Genomic DNA, 21,472 nt, shown 5'->3' with positions numbered 1-21,472 from the left:
AAGCTCGGAGCGGGGCAAGGAGCTAGCTGGCTTCTGTCTCTGCTCTGCTCGCTTTCCTCAGACGGGCGGGGTATCCAGCGCTGAGCCTGCTGGAGGAGGCCGTCGGGGGCGGGCCAGCCAGAGGGGCTGCCCTCCCCACAGTGACGTCTCAGGGGGCGGAGGGGCGACAGGCTGGCTCCGCGCCCTCCCCGCCTCCTCCGGGTGCTGGGTCCATCGGTCCTCTGGAGATGCTGCTACCGCCGTTGCAGTTGTCGTGCACACTACTGTGGGTCCGCCAGCTCAATTGCGGTAGCGCCCAGGTGTCCCAGCGCGCACTAGAGCCCGGCCATGCCGCTGGGAGCGGTGCTGCAGGCTGTGCTGCTGGTCATGCTGCTGGCCGGGCCCCGGGGCGTGACCGGTCGTCTGCTAAGCGGTGAGTGCGTGCCCTGGGGCAGGGGCTGATTCCCGGGAGGGCTCGGCGGATGCACCCACTGCACCCCAGGTACCGCTATCCTCTGGGACGCTATGCCACTTCTCTGGCCCTCTGCAGAGTGGGTGGGGGTGGCGTCCCCACCCTACTAGTGGACAGACCTCCGGCGCCCCCTGCTCCAAGGGGAGCAAGCAATTGCCGCGCGGCTGAGACCCGCCTGGATTTCCTGCATAGCCAGGACCGCTCGAAGTTCGTTCCCCTCCTGGGGTTACCGGAATTTGGAGGACGTAGGCTAGGTGGGACAGTGAGCAAATCTGCCCCAGTAGGCGCCCCTTCGGCCCGCTCCATGGAGCGCGGCGAAACAGTCCCCAGGACCCCACGCAGAGTGGGCTCACCAACTCCCTTGCCCTCCCCCTGGAGACGGCGGCTACAGTAGGGATTCTGGATCGGCGGTGCCATGGGAACCCAGTCTGTTACTTCTGGTCTTTTTCGTGGGGAGGATGGCTGGATCCAGCGTCGGGAATAAGAGCGCTTAGAGATCGGAAAAGAAGCCTAGCTGGCGCGGGACAAGCCCCGCCTGACTCTGGGGAATGACTCTCTGTTTCCTTCCTCCTGTCGTGTCACTAACTGCAGCCTCGGACTTGGATCTCAGAGGAGGTACAGTGCTTGGCTTCTTCCCTCTTCCATTCGTTCTGCATGTCGGGGGGTGTGGGGGGGGGTATGTCTGTTCTCCTTTCTCAGGGGGGGGGTGGGGGGGGGGGTATGTCTGTTCTCCTTTCTCAGGTCCACCTTGCAGGCGACAGATTGGCCAAGAGAGATGGAGAACGAAAACCTGCACTCTGTTATCCGTGCTTTCTCAGCTGATTTAAAGAACTTAAAGCTGGTTTCAAGATGGGGTGGAGTGCGGGGCAGCGAAAGAGGAGTGTAACTGAATTGGCTGCTTGAGTTAGGGCTGCATAGGCTCTATCCTTAGCCATGGGGTACACAAGGCTCTCCTATCCTTCCCCTTACTGTAAACGAGAAGAGAAAGACACTTCCTGAAGGCAAGGGAACCAGATGTGCCCCTTCCCCGACCCCAACCCTCTCCATCCAGCTCTGGCACTCACCAGCTGACTTGCGATGTCCGGAGTGGCCGGCCGCTACAGGAAACTCCTTTAAAGTATTTTGTTTTCCCTTGATAATCACATGGTGGAAAAGCAGGAACCATCAGGAAATTCAACTCCAGTTTATGTGTTACTGGTGGCCAGGCTGGGGTTTCCTGGGACTCATTCACTTGTTGCTGCCTCATTTGGAGCCACCTTTAGGGACTCATAGAAGTTGGGCGGGCCCAATCTTCTCCCCAGGCAGTAGCTCAGCTACAGCCTCTCTGGCCCGCAGTTCCCAGTCTCTCTGGAACATCTCTTTACCGAGATGTTCCACTTTTAAGTCCTCCTATTTTACCGATGGACCAGCACTGTTGGAATTTCTCTATTTAGCAATAGCAGAATGACAGCGAAAGGAAGAAGATGCAAAACTCTTATAACTTGTTGCTTATTTAGCATTTCTTTACCAAAGCGAAGAAAGAAAAAATAGAAAATAAGAAATCACAGGAGCTTTCTGGATTATCTGTATGTGCTCTGTTCTCATTTAGCACCGAAAATGCAGTTTTAACTATCTGTGGCCTTTGCCCTGTATTCTGGACAGTATTGAGAATAGTGAATGCTATCTGGCTCCCTGCACAGCTACAAACCACGTTAGGGAAATGAGAACTCACCATGAGGGCTGGGAAGAGGTTCCCAAACCAAAATCCTTTATCCGTCGCTCTTTGGAAACAATTCACACCCACAACCTAGATTCGGCTTTCCAATGCAAGAGATTCCTCTTGTTGAAATGTGGTTTTCACTTTGTACATCTGGATTCAGAAACATATGCTGTCTGCTCCTGTGGGCTAGGAACTGGAGTTTGTTTCCTTATTCACAGCACCTAGCACAGCACCAGGCACAGAGTGTACACTCAATACATGTTGATGAAACAAAGGAATAATGAGGCTAATGTGTCAGGTGCAGCAAGGCTTCAGGCACCCAGACACAAGCTAAAGTGTTGTGTACTGGTGAACAATTTATTTGGACCTCTGTAGAATCCCATCTATTTGTCTGAGATGATCTTCTGCCTTTCAGGTCTCAGTCAGTCAGAGACACATTGCATGGGCTTGCAGAACAACATGAGCATAGAGTGAAGTAGGGAGTGGGCAAAATATAGTTCAGTGGTTAATGTCATGATTTTATAATTAGATCTTGGTTCCGACTCAGGCAATGCTGCTAAAGCTACGTGACCTTAGCCAGATTACTTAATTTCTCTAAACCTCAGTTTTCTCATCTATAAAATGGGGAAAAACAATGCCTACTTGAGGGATTACTATGAGAGTTCAATGAGATAAAGAATGTGTATAAATGTAAAAGCCCTTAGCATAGTTCTTGGCACATAGTTAAGAGTTCATTAAACCTCAACTTTTGTCTTTAAACAAGAGCTGAAGCAGAAAACCCTATGGATCTGATGCTCCTACCTTCTGCTTACACCACAGACTGGGTGAATTCTCAGTCCTGCCACACAGGCAGAGGTCTCCAGGGTTGAGGATCCCACACCCGACTTCAGAATGCATCTCTTACCTGAAGGAACTACCAAACAGAGATGACTCACTTCAAGCCACACTATCCCCTGAGACTCCCTAATGGCATGAAAGTGATTTGTGTGCCTTTAAGTGAAATCATAAATCTTCATCTACCTCTCTTGTAAAAGATAGTAAAAAAATGTCTGCTTTCTTAGAATCTATAATGAAGCAAATAAAACATGGAATCCCTACACAATATAGTTTAACTCACTGCATCTCCAGGCTGGGAGAGGTATTAATTTGCTCTAAGAACCCTAACTGACATTATAACACTGATGAGTAATCAGAATCCCTGCCTGGGAATGGCTTCATTCACATGCCTCCAGGCATCCCTGCCCTGGTGTACTGTGGGGAATACTGAAATAGATTGGCTTCCTTTTTCTCTAGGACAGCTGGTCTGCCGGGGAGGGACACGGAGGCCTTGTTATAAAGTTGTTTACTTCCATGATGCTTCTCGAAGACTGAACTTTGAGGAAGCCAGAGCAGCCTGCCGGAGGGATGGGGGCCAGCTAGTCAGCATCGAGTCCGAAGATGAACAGAAACTAATAGAAAAGTTTATTGAAAACCTCCTGGCATCTGATGGTGATTTTTGGATTGGGCTCAGGAGGCGTGAGGAAAAACAAAGCAATAGCACAGTCTGCCAGGACTTTTATGCTTGGACCGATGGCAGCACATCAACATTCAGGTAAGTGTGTGGAACCCAAAACGGCTAATTCACTTGACATAACACAAAAAGTGGGGAGGCTGGATCTACGGTGCCACGTCAATGAGGAAATGGAGAAGGCCTCAGCAGGCAGAGCCCTAAAGAGGATGCAGCAGTAGAAAAGCACTGACCAAAGCAGTTTGGAGAAAGTGGTGAATCAGCCTTGATCTGGGCCCAGTTCCTTTCCCAAGAGTTCTGCTCAGGAGGGTGTGGCCCAGAAGCATTGTTTCAATGGCATGCAATGCTTCAAGTCAGTGGTTCTGGCTATCTGGCTTTTTGGACTAGAACTCCAGTGAGAGATAGAAGGTCTGTGGGGCTAAGACTTAAGATAGGACTCCAGACCAAAGGAATCATGATGATGGGCAAGAAATCAGAGCCAAGATCTAATTCGATGAATTGACCAAGAAAAGACATAAGGAAGTCTGCAGTTTATAGGACTCTCTTAAACCCACAGCATCAAGACTCACTCATTTCATACCCCACCCTGGCACCATGGCATTGCCATAGTCCCCCTCCCTAGGAAATGCAGTGATGTCAAAAAGCATCAAATTGAAAGACAGACATAAGACTGGAAAAATGTAACAAATTTAACAAAGAATTAACATCTTTTTGTGACAGAGTTTATATAAGTCAATAAGACACTAAAAGTGTATATAAGTTAATAAAACCCTAAAAGATAAAGAGGCAAAAGAGCTGAGCAGACAGTTTACAAAATAAAAAATCTAACTGGTAAATAGTCATATGAAAAAAGTTTAAACTCATTATCAATCAAAAGAATGAAGATTAAAATATATAATTTTTACCTATTACACTCAAGACAGCATATCAGCATCTATCAAAGTCCATTCACTATGCTGATTAGAACCACATTTTCATCTAAGTTCCAGAAGTAGCTCCTCCATAATTCTCATAGACCTCTCTTCCTGGGAGAAATTTAACAAAGGAAGGTTAATAAGATGAACTTCACTCCCCACCACTGCAGCTGATCCCAGGGCCACAACTGATACTTACTCATATCCCTCTACTTTCTAATCCAGATTCCCCTCACCCTCCGCTCAGGGATCCTCAGTGGCTTACCTTGTGGTAGGACCCAGCCTCTCATCCCTGAGAAGTGTGAGGCCCTAGTCACCTTACACTTACCAGGCTAGAGTGATTGCACTTTTCCAATTACCATCAAAACTGAGCACATGAGTACCAACAGGTACCCAAATAGATAACCTGGACACCAAACATATTTGTAACAGCAGACCTGCTTCCACCTCATGATTAGGGTCAGTTACCCCTGCCAAAATAATGACTCCTCTTCTTGCCTGCTGGCCCCTGGACACAGGGATTCCAGAGTGCCCAAGTGGCAGCCATAGCTCATAGTTCAATAAGGTCCTTGCTGTATCTTCTGATGGAAGTATTCCCCCTTTACGTACCAAGACCTTTAAACTCACAGAACCCAGAGACGAGAAACACAAATTCTTCAAGTGGGTCACTACCAGTGAGAGTAATCAGGGCTACTCTTACTGCTACCCCTTGGCTCTCAGATCCACGTATTCTTACTCTTGGGGACACAAGATGATACAGAGGTCATTGATTCAAAGTATAAACTGCATCTTGGAGGATGATGTCCTGTTCTCACAACATACTGCCTCTAAGCAAGTGCTTCGGCTGTGTTTTCAACAGCTCTTTCATCACTCTGTCAGTCTGGCAGCTTCAGGATGGTGTAATATATGATGTGACTAGTAAATCGCCTGGCCAGGTGCCTACTCCCACACCTCCTTTGCTGTAAAGTAGGTCTCTCGATCTGATGAGATGTTACTTGGGATTTTGTGCTGTTAGATCAATTACTGTGTAAGCTGACTGAGGCCCTGAGGCAGGAAAGGCAAATCCATACCCAGATTGTGTGTCTATCTCTGTCAAAATGAATCATTGGAAGGAGTCCAGTGTAGTCAACCTGCTACCAAGTGTCTCTTAGAGTTGGTGCTCTTTCAGGGACCTGTCTCTGTCGCTGGCAGGTTGGATTTTTAGCAATTGCTAGATCAGCATGGAGAGTGGAAACCAACACTACTGAGCCCATGCATCCCTGGTGTGTATCTATTGCACCGGCACTGGGGTAGCTAACAGGCTGGCTGACATCGACTGGCTGAGTCATTTTGTCTCCCTGGTTGTTTAGGGCCTCTTGCTAGATGCTTTCTGGTGGGCTTTAATATGGGATAGAATCTCATACTTTATGCCTAATGCCATATGTCTGTTCACATCATTCTATCCAATTTCTCCTTGTCCCCAGTCTTCTGCTCTTTCTCCTTTTGGAAAGATTTTTTTTCTCCTGATCAGCTGGCCAGGTTCTCTGCCCTGAGTCCTTATATATTCTAACCTCCAATAACCACTCTTTCTACACAAATTGGTTAACCAGGTACACCAACTAAAATCTGGCCATTGATAGATCTTTCAAGGTCACCTCTGAAGGGGGCTGTAGTGCAGCTGTTGTCCATTTGGAGTTGTTCTCCCATACTTGCCTGACCTATCCACAAACCAAACTCAGGCTGTCTCTATCTGTTAGTTGTAAGGGGCTCTTTTATGCAGCTATAGGTACCATAGGGAGAGGCTCTGGTACAACAGTGATAGATGTCACAGCAGTCTGCTCTGCCTATTCATGCAGCGCCCTTTGGTCCTACTCATAGAATGCCCTTTAGTCCTGTATGTACCTCTTCCATATTCTAATGGATGGACTCCATATCTGGCCAACCTATGACTAGGTATGTCTGACAGTACCTTTCTTGGTGCTTCTTGCCTAGTAGCAAGCCAGGAATTATTTTACGAAAGGTGATTCTTTCTCAGCTACAGATGACCTGGCCTTGCTACAGAATCCTAGGGGTCTATATTGTGATTCTCTCATTGGGGCTTGGCACAAATTCTTTATGACATTCTTTTCTCCACCACTGATACTTCTAATAATAGAGTCTGCTTGATCATATGGCTCACATGGCAAGACTGCTTACACCACAGCTTAGACCTGCTTCGGAGTCCCTTTCTGCTCTGGATCCCATTCGAAGATGGCTGTCTTTTGTGTCAGCTGGTAAATGGGCCAGAACAGTATTCTTAGGTGTGAAATATGCTGCCTCTAGAACCCAAAAGAGGCCTATTAGGCGCTATGCTTCCTTCTTCAAGTTATTGCACGCAATCCTTTTAATTTGAAAGAGATGTTCTGGCATTCTCCAGATCACTGGACATCGACATCTACACATTTTCATGAAGTGGCAGGTCCCTGAATCTTCACAGGGTTTATCTCCAGCACTTGCAGCACGTGAGTCTAAAACCTCCAATGTACTAGCAAATTCTTGCTCATCGGGTTCAATTAGCATGATGTCAACAAGATAGTGGACCAGTGTAATTTTCTGCAAGATGTCTTGCCAGTCCAGGTCTCTTCATACCACATTATGATGTAGAGTAGGAAAATTAGTATAGTCCTGAGGCAAGACTATAAATGTATACTGTTGTCCATTCCAAATGAATGCAAACTATTTCTGATTTTTTTCTGATACAGATTGAAAAGAATGTGTTCATCAGATCTGCATAGTAGGTACTAAGGGCATACTAAGTACCTTCATAGTAGGTACTTGCTTTAGCAAAGAGCTAGAGGACATGTTATCCAGCTCTAGCAAAAAGCTAGGGTGCTCACAGCTACAATTGAGGCTTCTACTTGGTTTGGTTTATGCTACTCCAGTATCATCCTTCAGGATCTGCCTGGTTTTTGCAGGAGCCAGACTAGTGAATTAAATAAAGATATGATGGGGAATACAACCCTTGCATTCCCTAGATCTTTAGGGGTAGCACTACTTTCTGTCATCTTCCCCTGGGTAAGATACTGTTTTTATTTACGGTCTTGGAGAGGGTGGGGAGGAGTACAGTTTCAGAAGCTTCCACTTGACCTTCTCTACTATTATAACTCTTAACCCATAGACTTTCAATTCATATATTTGGGGTCTGGGGAATGACCACCAGATGGGTCCCACTGTGAGCTGGTCCTGGGCCAGAAATCCACTTAAGATCTGGCCTCAATATGCTCCCACACTAATGGGTAGCCTTGACGACAGTTCTAGTCTTTGGGTATCAACGTCTACTTATACTTTGTGTCCAAAAGTCTTTATAATATTTGGGTCTTCCTCTTTCCACAGTATATGATTACTTGAATAAATGGTCATAGGTCCCTTTGGGAGAAAAGGGGAAATTATTACCATGCGTACCTGCTGTAGTGTTGAAGGGTCCTTCTTCCTGGGGACCAAGCCAGTGGGTTCTGAGCCAGCTTTTAGGCTCAGAGCCCACTTTATATCAGTGGGTTCTGAGCCTAAAAGCTGGCTCAAGTCCAGAAACTAGGTGCCAGGTATAATATTCCATCAATTCTATCATCTGTAAAATGAAATGGCATAAAGCCATAAGGCCAGTGAGGAGAACAGGCAAGTCAGGGTAGGAGGCCCTCCAACAGGGTTGGAAAATGGCCTGAAGGCAACTAATGAGATACAGAGCCCAGCCTCAATAGAGGCCCCCAACTATCCAGGCACAGTATCCAAGCAGTGTTGCAAGCTCAGCTGTTGTCCAGGCACATTCGACCCAGTGGGTACAACAAAGGATCTTCCTTTTAGAAGACAGAACACAGCACTTAAGCAAAGCCGTAATGGGGTGCTATGAGGAGACCTGTCTCTTGGCTGTCTCCTAAAGAGGGGCTCTGACAAGAGTTAGGCAGAGCAGTAGGGCCCAACTATTAATCTCAGCATTACGGCAAGATCTGAATGCTAGAAGGCAACGGCTCGGGTGGGTAACCAGGCAGACCACAGAGTCCAGCCCTAGGTCAATGCATGGGGTGGGTGCTCACAGCACTGAGACTCTCTATGGAATCCAAAGCCTTGACCTGGCACCCACATATCCAGCTGGGTAGCAGCACCATTTAATTCTAAGTACCACTGAGTAGTGGAGCTTAGGCTGCTAATGCACCCCATCAGGAGCCAAGGAGACAAAGACAAGAAACCTAGCAGTGGAGGCTGACAGAGGGGCTTATCAGCCTGATGAAGTGGAAACAACTGAAAAAGACTAGGTGGGCCTCCTACTCTTGTTCCCACACCCTCATCTGCTTTGACAGCCTCTACATTTTAAGAAGTCTGGTGCTTGAATTTTTCATCTGCTTCCCAGGGCTGAGAAGGCAGTTATAGCCAATTAAAAAGTATGGAGAGATGGGTAGCAGGGCAAGCTCTGGATGAGATAAGTCAAGCCTCTTCTCAGTGCATCTGATTCTTAAAAATAGAAAAACAAATCCAGTTATCAAAAAGCAAGAAGGAAATAAAATCATCCAGACTGGTTCTGCTGGCTGCTTTTTCTCATAATTACTTGGCAGACATCATATGGTAATATATTCTTCCCTGCAAAGAGATTTTGGCAAGTGTCAGATGATTGATTATGATGGTCATATTAGAAAGTGTGTGATTCTACTTACTAGAAGTACTTCGATTCCTCCCTTTCTCTGTATTATGTTCTGAAGCAGAATCTAAAGTTCATGAAGCAGTGAAATTCGATGGGAAAACAAGGCTTTTAAGTCCTGTGGCATCCTTCTCCAGTTGCCCCCACTGTTGACCCCTTTCCTACAGGAACTGGTATGTGGATGAGCCTTCCTGTGAGAGCGAGGTCTGCGTGGTCATGTACCATCAGCCGTCAGCACCCACTGGCATCGGGGGCCCCTACATGTTCCAGTGGAATGATGACCGATGCAACATGAAGAACAACTTCATTTGCAAATATTCCGATGGTAACGAATCCTCTCCCAAGTTATATGGTTGAATTCTCAACTTCCTCTCTCATTTCACAAGCAGCTGCTAGTTCCAAGAATTTGTTATGTGGTCTCTGAGAAAGCTTGCAGCAATATTAAAGATTGGGATTTCTTGTAAAGGGAAATGTAGCGACATTTTGTCGTTGAGGAGTAATTCTAGCAAAGAAGAAGAGTATCAGATGCTAAGAGAAGGGATGAAGAAAAGAAAGGGTCTAATTTATATATGACGAAGCAAGAATTATGAGAACTGCAGAAAACAAAAAGCCCTCTAAATGGACAATTACCAATTCTTATTCTTTCCACATGTGAGTTTGGCTGTAGAAACTTGGAATAAAGAAGAAATGTGAAAGGAACCTGGCCGTTATTCCTGCAAGTCTTCTAACAGCCATGTGAGGTTATTTTCTGGGGCTTTAAGGAAACAAAATAATAACCAGAGGAGGTAGATGATAAAATACACTGCCATTATGCAGAGAGCAGACACTTTAATGAGCAGGCTCAAACTCCCGGACCACCTTCTATGTCTTGCAAATTCAACTGGTATTTGCTTCTAGATCTGTTAAGGGTTTGGCTACAGGACTGTAGTCTCATTCTACTGGAGTTTCCCAAACTCCTCCATTATAACTGACTTTGATCTAAACTTGAAGTGACTTTTAATCTGTCCCTGAAGTTTCTCACCTCTGTGAAGCCAACTGCTTGGTTCCATTTCTGCATACTTTCCTGACAAGAGTAGAGCGACTTGTTAATTATATCTAGTTGGTGACTAAATAATCCCATCATTTAAAAATTGTCTGAATTGGACTATGCTTTTGCTGCAATTTTTGCTGCTAACAGGTTTCTTTCCTCCCTTTTCACCCCCTCAAAGTTGTCTTAGGCAGGGAGGTTGCAAAGACAGAGGCTGGCTTAGCAAGTCACCTTTCAGAGCAACGAAAGCAAAACATTTGTTAAAAACTGGCTTCCCATCACTTTGAGAATTATATCTTATTAGTGCCATGATTTAAAATTTTGTACTTTTTAAACATTTTTTGAAATGTGAGATTTTGACAGTTGTTTTTATATCCTTTTATCTTTGGACTCTAACCTAGTTCATTTTTTAAAATCACACTCTTTATTGCTTTTGCTATTACCTGTATTAGACTGAATCCTGGCAGGAAAAGATATATAAGTTTAATGAAAAGAGTATATTAAAAGGATATTTGCAGAAATGTGGGCAAAGAGCAAGAGATGGTAAGTGCCCAGGGACTAGCTACAATAGGAAGCTCTTATTATCCATAGGCCTAAAGGAGTGAGGGGAGAGAATGGCTTTAGCGGAACCCAGAGAAAGCTTAGGGACATGGAAGAGGAGCCAGCCAACAGGAGCTGTGACCATACAGTTTATCTACTGTCAAACCACAGTGAAGTGGGAAGAGGGGAGAGGAATAAATACCTGGACCTCTCTCTCCTCCTGCTCTCTGAACTCCTGCCTCTGCCGCTCATTGGTTAAGTCCATTCAGAGGCCGAGGGACAAGGGGGCCCCAGTGACACAATCCATAGATGTGAGCCTCCAAGGACACAGAGAATAGATCTGGCAGAGGGAGATGGGAATATAGAAAAAAAACTAACACCTTGCTTTATCCTCAGGATAAGTTCACACACCTTAGCATGCCATAAAGGATCGGTGTGATCAGACCCTTGCCTCTCTCCAGCTTCATTCTCACAACTTCTCCCTGCATCCCATTTCTCTCTGTGCATTATGAAATTCCCCACAAGCTCTTAATTGCTGTTTCCTGTGCTTGGAGCACCCTTCTCCTTTCCCAGTCAACTCTTCATCTCAACTCACCTTTCAGGTTCAAGTTAAACACCACCTACTCTCATAATAACTAAGTGCAACAAGTGATTGTGTATTGAGTTCTGGATAAGGATGATGAGGATGATGATGAGGATGGTTTTCTATAAAGGGCATTATTAGGACAATTGGGAGAATTTAAATAAGGTCTGTAGATAACAGGATATCAATTAGATAACAGGATATCAATGTTGATTTGTTAGTTTTGATCATTATACTGTGGTTATGTAGGAAAATGCCACATCCTACATCTTCTAAAATACACATCGAAGTACTTAGGAGTGAAGCATAACCAAGCCTACAACCTACTCTCAAGAAAAAAGTTATGCATGTGTCTGTATGTGTTTTCATACATATATGCATCTATATGTAGATATAAATAAAAATATAGATGCATAGATATAAACATAGAGATATATATAAAGAGAATAATTAAATGAATGAAATGTGATAAAATGATAATATTTGGGTGGAGGATTGTGGAAATTCTTTGTACCAGTCTTGCAAATTTTCATAAATCTGAAATTACTTCAAAAGGAAATGTAAAAAAAATTTCCTCTGCAAAACCTTTGAGGGCGCCTCCAAACTAGGTGAGGTATTCCTCCTGTGAGGATCCTAGCACCACACACACAGTACTTTAACTACCTATGTACAAGCCCTGTTGCTACGTGGTTGGCATGAGGTCTGGAAACATGCATGTTTGACCAACTAATCTCTCTACTTGATGGACTAGGGGAAGATCACCCAGTGCGGTTCTAACAGGATGGCCCATCATCCTTATGCCAGAGTGGCAAAGGACTGGTTGAATAACATCTAAAATCAGATTTGACCACAAGACCACATAACCACATAGAGTAGGTGGCACGCTAGCCAGATCTGAACACTTGATTACGTCTGGGGTATGCTAAAGGCAGAGGTGGATTCAGTGAAAATCAGAGACAAGTCAGAGGCAAGGCATTGCAGATGCACTGCAGGATGGAAGGAAATGACGCACTAATGTGCCATTTACTGCAGTTTTGCACAGTGGACTGAACCATGTAGGGACAGGAAAACGAACAGATCACGTAATGTTATTGAATATACTATGTATTGTAATGTAATGTCATGGAATCGATATTTATTAATATTGTCCTCTATTTCCATATTTTATGGCCAAACAGTAGTGTATAAGAGCCTTAGAGGGATGGGACCATTTCTCATTTGCTATTGCATCTCTACCTAGCACAGAGTTTGTCTCCTTGCGATTTTAATTTTCATTTGAATTTATTTAGTTCCAATCCCAGTTCAGCTACTTATTAGCTGTGAGATTTGAACAAATTATTTGTTCTCCCTGTACCTCAGTTTCCTCGTGTACGAAATCAGAATAATAATAGCACCTACCTTATAAAGCTGTTATCAGGATAAATGTGTTTGTTTTTATAAAACAGAACATGATGATGTTTCTGTCATACAGCATATACTATATGTGTGTTTTTAAATAAATTAATGAATTTGCATCATCTCTACAAACTCATACACTTACAAGAAGATGATTAAAAGTCTTCTCTAAATAGCCTTGACATCCTGGCCTTAGGACTGTTAATTCTAAAATCTCCCCTTTAAGGACCCCATCCCTGTGAATCCTAGAATATCCCATTAGCATAAGAGTTTGACTACCAGTATAAGAGGCTGACACACTCCCAGCCAAATGTAAAAACATTTGATATAAGTTGTCTACGCAACCTGACTTTTCCAAGGCTCTCTGAAATACTTAAAATGACTCAGGGTTTTAGATCACCAGTCTCTGCCTAGGGGCTGGCCAGTGATCTGCTTAGCCCCCCAACCACTTCTACCACTTGAAGATCAATGTTTGTTGCTTTCTAAACATCCTCAGTAGGAATCGTTAAAATGTCTTGGGTTGCTTTAAAATAATCCAGGCTTGAGTATAGCTGGGAAGGAGAAGGGATTATTGTTGAAACTAAATTAGCCATATGTTGATAAGAGCTAAAACTGAGTGATAGTACATAAAGGTTCATTCTACCAGCCTTTCTATTTTTGTGTATGTTTGGAAATTCCCATATTTAAATTTTCAAACTACTTTTTTTTAAAGAAGTACCCAAGCAAAGATAGGAGAAGGCTAGTCTTTGTGCACAAGTGATTCTTTAGACTTACTAACCCCATCCCTGGCATCTAGTAACACTAAGATAGTTTATTAGATGACTGAATGAGCAAATAAATGGATGCCATGATCTGGCCAATTTCATTCAAACAGCATGCAAATTTAGTTATTATTTTTGTTTTTATTTCTTTCTGCTACAGAGAAACCAACAGGCCCTTTTATTGCTCCTGGAGGTAAGTTCGTCTTTTGAGATTTTGGTTAATTTGGGCTATTTCATAGCCCTTCATAGGCTTAGTAGCTATATTCTTTATATCAGATTATTCAACAGAAAGACCACTGGTGCTAACCCAGACTATTTGGACAGGTATATGCCACACCCAGCCATAGTTACTGACAAATAGTTCAGTAATCTCACTCTCTAGCATTGCCTATTTCTCGAAGCTTTCTGTAAAGGAACAGTTGTAAATTTGGTTTGGGATGTTACCTGTCATTATTGACAATATGAAAGGAAGAATTCAATCCAATTAAACAAGAAGTGAGCCAAACTGATAATTTATGGTCCTAGAAGTGAGTCATTGGTCCTTCCCCTTTATGTGCCCTGATGCCAGCTGCCTGCTGGTTGTTATGATTCTTGGCAGGAAGAGTCCACCAGAAAGAAGAAGACGATTAAACTTTTATACCAACAGATTCTACCCTCTACTTTTCTATGTTTATAAATGACGCTGGTCAAATTGCTACTGCTCTTTGGCATCCCACCTTGAACCTGGTAGCACCTCAGAGAATATCTGAATTATGATGCCTTTCTCCAGGTTCTCAAGTCCATGTGTCTGTCTCCAGGTGAAGGAACAGAGCCAGCCACACCCATACTTCCTGAAGACATAGAAAAAGAAGATGCCAAAGAAACTTTTAAAGAAAATGAAGGTGTGTACAAAACTCACCTGAGAAAAATAAATAATGGGACTCTCTTGATCACAAATTATCCACTTTCTTCTTTCCCACAGCTACTTAACAATAAAACTAAACAGGGCATTTGTGACTTTGCAAAAACTACATTATATGTTAGATTTCATCAGTGAAATATGCAAGTGGAGCTATCCTAAGACAATTAAGGAGATTAGACTATACAGGGGCAAAAAATCTGTGTGAAGACAGAGCCTTGGGAACCAACCAGAAGTCATGGGGCGGAGGAGAGGTCAGAGGCTGAGAGAATGGATGTAGAGAAATCAGAGCAAAAAGACCTAGGCTGTGATGGAAAACATCCATGATTAATATTCATTTGTGAAGCAAATAGAGGAAATGGGCAAAAACATTTTAAAAGTTAAATCATAAAAGAAAATGGGATGATAAATGGGAGTGCTAATGGACTTTCAACCTTGACTCTCATCTTGAGTTTTGAGAGGGAGATCTGGGTTTTTGTCACTGAACAACTTTAAAAAAAAAAAAAAAACCACTTAATTTCTCTGTGCTTCAGTTTATAATTTGCATAATGGAAGTAATATTTTTCTCATCTACCTGAGAGACTGTGTCCATAAAATAAAGTAGAATATTGCAATACTGTAATTAAATTTTGACCCTAGCCACCCTGAGTTAGTGCAGATCTTATAGTTTAAGGATTCAAACCCCGAAAAGACTGCCTTCATTTTGGCCACACGTTCTGGGGGCCCCAGGCCACTTACACTTCTGATCAACTGGCTATAAATCCAGGGGGTGCCCACAATCCCATCAGGTTCATTAATTCGGTAGAACAATGCAAAGAACTTAGAAAAATGTTATACTTATGACTACATTTTATTATAAAGGATACAAATCAGGACTAACCAAATGAAGAAACACATAAGGTGAGGTCTGGAAGGGTCCCAAATGGGAATTTCTGTGTCCACTCCCTGTAGATCAGGATGCCTTATCATGCTTCTAACACACCAATGTGTTCACCAACCAGAAAACTCCATTGAGCTTTGGTGTGCAGAGGTTTTATTGAGGTGTCATTACATAGGCATGATTGATTTGATCATAGGCCATGTAATTGAACTCAATCTCTGGGTCCCACTCGCTCCCCACCATCCCCCATCCTGAGACATTTCTGCCAGCATAACTCTGATATGGTCATGAATAACAGTCACTCCTATTACCTGAGAAATTCCAAAGATTTAGAGCCTCCCTACCAGGAACCAGGGACAAAGGCCAATCAAATCTATTATTACACAACAAATACTATATAAAAATGTTTTGATAAAAGTACAAAGTGCTATGATGGCATTTTTATTGCTTTTTGTTATTGTGGTGGTATTTAAAGTGGGTTTTGTCTGGGCTCTTTTTTTTCCTTTGGTGGTTGTCAGGTTTGCAGCCTTACGGAAAAAGAAAGCAATAACCTCTGGATGGCTGGGAATCTTGGACCAGTAGGAGTAGGAAAGGGGTCAGTCCCCTTCCTTGATTCTTCCCAAAGCCCCTTGAGAGAAAATTCTCTGGTTCTAAGAGAATTTTAAAGGACAGGAAAGGTCAGGAAAGCAGACCTCGAAGAGCCCTCCAGTCACTGCTCATGCTCCCAACTGGATTCAGTTCATCTTAGGTAGATTCCACAGGCTGATTCATGTGCTTCATGTAATCTTCTCTTTCCTGGTAGTAACTCTGAGACTTTTGGCTTGCTTCTTTTTCCTTTCCTCTCCTTGACCCCAACTTGGGAGCTATAATTTCTGTCCTTAGAGTCAAAGACATTATCACTGCTCAAGCAGCCCCTGCTTTGTTAAGAGGAAGGACAAGAGAGAATCTCTTTCCTCTGAGGAAAAAAAGAGTTAATAAACAAAACTGCCCTTCCGATATTTTGCATGAAACCCAAAAATTTCACCTTTTTCTCTATTACTTATGATAATAGGGCCAGTAGAAAATGCTCACTTATTAAAACTAGAAGACTTTGCTAACTGGGTAATTGTATACCTCTTTCCTTCCAGAAATGTGCTTTTTGGAATACTCTGTGTTGATGATGTTGATTATGCTTGTTAAAGCCTATTTTGAAGCACATAAACACATCACTAATACTGATAATATGCGTTTTTCTTTTCAGAAGCTGCCTCGAATCTTGCCTACTTCCTAATTCCCAGCATTCCCCTTTTCCTCCTCCTTGTCGTCACCACAGTTGGATGTTGGGTTTGGATCTGTAGAAGGAGGCAAGTAAAACCTTCATCGCGTAAACCTTTATGTCTTCTGAACTCTTTAAGATTCGGACATTGCCCTGTTTACTTCATTAAAAGCCATGGCAGCTCCAAGAGAACCACCACTGCAGATTTGAGAGTAAATTCTCTGCCGTGCTCAAAGCATTCAGAAGTACTAAGCATTTGTGCTTAGTTGTGATTAAAAGAGTGATCTTTTATTATTCGTTAATGTTTTTGAGTGGAAGATTTTAAATGACTTGAGGCATAGAATTGTTATTCATCTCCTGTGTACCCTCTCGTCACTCAGCAAAGTGCTCTCATAAATGCATGCTCTCACTCCAAAAATTTTTATTGGGTGAGGGAAGGAATGAATAGTGAGCCATGTGAAAAGCAACTGTTCCAGTATTCTGGCAAGCATCTGCAACTAAATCACTTTATTCAAAATAAAATAGCCAAATCCTTTTAATTGACATTTCTTTTGGTTGAATACACAATTTTAGATTGCAACAACATAGCTACACTAAGTAACCTTGTTGTCACCATTTTTTAGCTCTTCTCAGCTACTTTTTATTCCCCACCATCATGGTATACATAAGATCTGGCATCCTTTGATGACCAATTTAAGATGAATTAGTAAAATTCCAGTGTAGAACCTACTTCATTTAGTAACAACATCCTTATATGATTATTAGAATTAAAGCAGTTAATACATGCAGAACGGGCATGTAGTAAGCACTAGAAAATGTTAGGTTTTACTAGGATCGTTTTTATTAATTTCTTCTAATCTGGAAATAGAATTCAGTCCAAAAAAAATTACAAATATATTTTCCAACTGCTTTCTCTACAGATGGTTCTTGATTTCTCTTCTTTACTGTTTAGCACCTCACCTGTTTTGGGAATTGTAACTCTGAAGCTGCACTCTGTCTCAGAGGTTTTGACCTATTTTTGTGCCACATGCCCCTATGGCAGTCTGGTGAAGCTTATGGACTCCTTCCCAGAACAATATTTTTAAATGAATAAAATAATATACACTGGATTGCAGGAGAAGCAATTATACCAATATGTATTGTTTAACAAAATATTTCCAAAAATGAATATGTGATACTGTGATACATAATGCATCTTTCGTAATGTAGTGGTGGATATAGTTATCATAATTTTGAAGTAGAGATGAGCATAAAATATTTTAAGGCATCTATTATAACCGATATAATAGGAAAATATGATTTCTGTTGGTGATAAAGTCAAAGATATTACTAATTCTACTTTGGTATACTGCTTACATTTAGAATTGAAGGACATGCTAAATTTCACTTAGAGATGAGTTTTTTAAATGTGATATTCATGGACCCTCCGGGGGGGCTCTGGAGATCCCAGGATAAGCACCTCTGTTCTATGCTGTGGCAGCAGTGAATGACAGATACATGATCGCTTTAAACATAACAACACTTTCCTGTTTTGTTATCAAAGCCCACACCTGTAAGTTTAGGTAGGTGAGAAGCATAGTGTGGTGATTGCCCAGGATGCCGTCCTCCTGCTGTTGGACCAGGAAGCACAAGGATATTCTAAGTTCGCTTGTCTAAAACACTCAGCCCTGGTTTTGTTTCTTTCTAGGAAACGGGAGCAGCTGGGCCGCAGCACAAAGCAGCAGCACACCATGTGGGCCTGTCCTCACCAAGGGAACAGCCCAGACTTAGAGGTTTACAATGTCATACGAAAACAAAGTGAAGCCGATTTAGCCGAGACCCGGCCTGACCTGAAGAACCTTTCATTCCGAGTGTGTTCGGGAGAAGCTACTCCCGATGACACGTCTTGTGACTATGACAACATGGCTGTGAACCCATCTGAAAGCGGATTCGTGACTCTGGCGAGCATGGAGAGCGGCTTTGTGACCAATGACATTTACGAGTTCTCGCCTGACCGAATGGGGAGGAGCAAGGAGTCTGGATGGGTGGAAAATGAAATATATGGTTATTAGGACACATGAAAAACACTTGAACTAACAAGAATGGTTAAGAAAATAAGCAAAAGTTTCCTATTTTCTGTAAGGAAGACAGTCAGCCTATGAAAATGCTCAGATCAGGTCCTAGGGGTAAGCATGTGATCTGCATTAGCCCTTTTGGGTCCACAAGTTTTGACTGTATCCTTTATACCAGCCTCTCAGACAGCTGGACCTTATGAGAGAAAGCACCTTGCCAAGGGTCCGGCACATAGTAGAAAATAAATGTCAGTTGATTGATTATATCCAACTTTCAAGAGACAGTGTTTTCATCGGAAGGGATAAGGTTGTGGCCATGGGACTTGAGAAACCCATGTTTAGGTTCTGTTTTTCTTGCTCTACACAGCAGCACACACAATCACAAAGAGACAGACATTATAGAAGCTTTCAAAGCCTACATGTGTTAGCATTGGCTGGCCTGTGCATCCTCAAGTCATATTGTCTGGTTTTTTTTTTCCCCCCAAAGAACCAAATCGAATAAAAAGCAGGAAGCAGCATGTTAGTCAGTCTGTGTCTACAGCCTTTCCTCTGCATGTGGCCTCAGGAGACCTTTTTTTCTTTCTCTTGACATCCAAACTTGGAAATATCCAACTTGGAAATACTTTAGAAACTAAAAATGAAATCAAGTCTCAGGCTTCTAAGCTATTTATGTTCCCAGCCCTGATATTGCACATAATTCTGTTAGTGTGTTTGTTTCAGTGAGGCATCAACATAAAATTACTAACAATGATAATGGTTCTTTCCTTTTTGTTTTAGGGACCTGACTATTTCCAATACTTTTGAGCTCAAATCCAGAGAAAAGTTTCTATAATTATTAGTAACATATTACTTGCAATATGCCTTGTATCTAAGCTCAACATACCAGTTTGTCATGATGTTGTGGTTGAAAGCGTTTGATCCAAACAAAAATGAATTATTGCTAAAGCCGTCATCAGTACCCCCACCCCAGGCTCAGGATCAATGCCAACACCCCACTTTAGCCATGTCCTTGTCAGTATTTCTGATTCGGACCACCACCCCCAAAAGTCAATTCAGCAATTCCTTTCTTCCAAGATTTCCCATCGTTCCCCTATGAAAAACAAACAAATGGTGTGATCTAGACTAAATAAGCTCTAAGGTGTCTTCCAGTTCTAAAATTAGTTGATTTCAATATGACTGATTTTTTTCTAGCTTATCGTTAGCATGTTATGCCACATTATTTCTGAACTTGTAGTAAGACATAATGAATAGCAAACTGTAGAGAGAGGTGAAGGTCTAGAAAATTGCACACCAGGAGATGGAAAAGCAACAAAGCCAATTATTCTGTAAAGCCCCTCTTTTTTTCTTTCAAAGAGCAGTTAATGACTAGTAATTGCTAATTAATCTTAAGTTATTTTTGAATCCTGAGTTTGAACAGCAGAAGGAAATGGTGTCTACAATGAGTCATCAGAGCAAGGGCATCAGGAAAAAACAGTTTTTCCAAAGTAAATAAGACTAGATCAGGTCTCAAAATATATATAGGTTTTTAAAATATAAAGCTATTGAATATATATTATCACAAAATAGGTACCCAAGAATTTTCTATGGTGGGTTACATATTTTATTCAGCAAAATTTAGATCTCTTCATGAGCTCAAAATTTGTGCCGTTCTGTTCTTATTTTTTCTCATATGACTTGTGTTTGGTCAAAAGCAGTATCAAACAGAATTCATAATCATTCGACTGTATTGGTGTAATTAGCCATTGAGCATTTCATGCAATGCAACTTTTGCCGCCAAGTTGGAAACGGCTTTAATTGTTTTCACCACCAGGTGGCAGTGTTAGGGTACCATAGAAATTTTACTACTAGTGTTTATTCGTTTCTGGCAAGTAACTTCCTACAGCTATAAGGGACGAGAGAGTCAAAAAATAAAATGATACAAGTAGAAATAAGACAGTATAATAAAGTAGTTAAAATCCTGGGTTCTGGAATCAGAGTGTCTAGATTTTAAATCAAGTTTTCTGCCACTTACTTGGCTGTGTAATTGTGAACAAACTATTGAATTCTTTAAGTCTCAGTTTACTCATCTGTTGTTGTGTAACATTACCTACCTAAAAGTGTTGTTGTGAGAATAAAATCTCAAATATATGCAAAGTATTGGCATATGTTATGGCTTGAATTGTGTCCCTTAAAATTCATATGTTGAAGTCCTAACCCTCAGTACCTCAAAATTCAATCTTATTTGGAGATAAGGGTCACTGCAGATGTAATTAGTTGACATGAATGAGGCCAGTCCAGTGTTCTCTAATCTAATATGGCTGGTCCTTATAAAAGGCAGAGAATAGGACACAGAGACATGAGCACAGGGAGACCATCTTGTGAAGATGATGGGAGATATTGGGTGGATGCTTCAAGGAACCAAGGAATGCTGGATTGCTGGCAGTTCACTAAAGACTAGCCCAGAAGCCAGGAACAGATTCTCCCTCACAGCCCTCAGAAGAAACCAACCCTGCTGACACCTTGATCTCAAACTGCCAGCCTCCACAACTGTGAGACAATAAATTTCTCTTTTTGGAGCCACCCAGTCTGTAGTACTTTTTTATAGCAACCCTGGGAAATATGTAGCACATGGTAAGTACTAATTTATATTTGCTGTTATTAGCCCTATATACTTTTAATTTAATTGTACTGAGACAAGATTGTTTCTACTGTAAATTTAAAGTGCATTTTCCAGCTATCACAAATTTATATCTCTCCCCACCCCACACCCCAAATCGTGACATTCTGTAGAGCAACAGAGGGCAAAACTCTCAACAGAGGAAAGGGATTTCGGTGAAACCTAAAAGGATGCCTGCTAACAATGAGAATTATGAGGTCTTCATTCTCT

General features: G+C 42.3%; 1 protein-coding gene across 2 annotated transcripts; it reads left to right on the top strand.

Annotated features, from left to right (window-relative positions):
- Nucleotides 1-200: 200 nt before the first annotated feature.
- LAYN (layilin) lies at nt 201-20,739 on the top strand. Of its 2 annotated transcripts, XM_011365418.2 has the most exons (8): nt 201-412; nt 1,043-1,066; nt 3,444-3,741; nt 9,384-9,541; nt 13,683-13,715; nt 14,320-14,403; nt 16,541-16,643; nt 18,243-20,739. In XM_011365418.2, the coding sequence occupies exons 1-8, from the start codon at nt 328-330 to the stop codon at nt 18,604-18,606; spliced, it is 1,149 nt and encodes a 382-aa protein (XP_011363720.1). In that variant the 5' UTR covers nt 201-327; the 3' UTR covers nt 18,607-20,739. The 2 variants fall into 2 exon arrangements, with proteins under 2 accessions (XP_011363720.1, XP_023389532.1); XM_023533764.1 differs by lacking the exon at nt 1,043-1,066.
- The last annotated feature ends 733 nt before the right edge of the window (nt 20,740-21,472 follow it).

The sequence above is a fragment of the Pteropus vampyrus genome, unplaced genomic scaffold (genome assembly GCF_000151845.1).
Source record: "Pteropus vampyrus isolate Shadow unplaced genomic scaffold, Pvam_2.0 Scaffold110, whole genome shotgun sequence".
NCBI classification, from domain to species: Eukaryota; Metazoa; Chordata; class Mammalia; order Chiroptera; family Pteropodidae; genus Pteropus; species Pteropus vampyrus.
The sequence above is the reverse complement of the archived record's forward strand: the minus strand, read 5'-3'. Positions and strand labels throughout refer to the sequence as shown.

Excerpts from the sequence above, each read along its gene's own strand:
- LAYN (XM_011365418.2), top strand. The coding sequence starts at position 328 with ATGCCGCTGGGAGCGGTGCTGCAGGCTGTGCTGCTGGTCATGCTGCTG. Across the intron at positions 9,542-13,682 it reads CATTTGCAAATATTCCGATG|AGAAACCAACAGGCCCTTTT; the intron begins GTAACGAATCCT and ends TTTCTGCTACAG. Across the intron at positions 16,644-18,242 it reads GTTTGGATCTGTAGAAGGAG|GAAACGGGAGCAGCTGGGCC; the intron begins GCAAGTAAAACC and ends GTTTCTTTCTAG.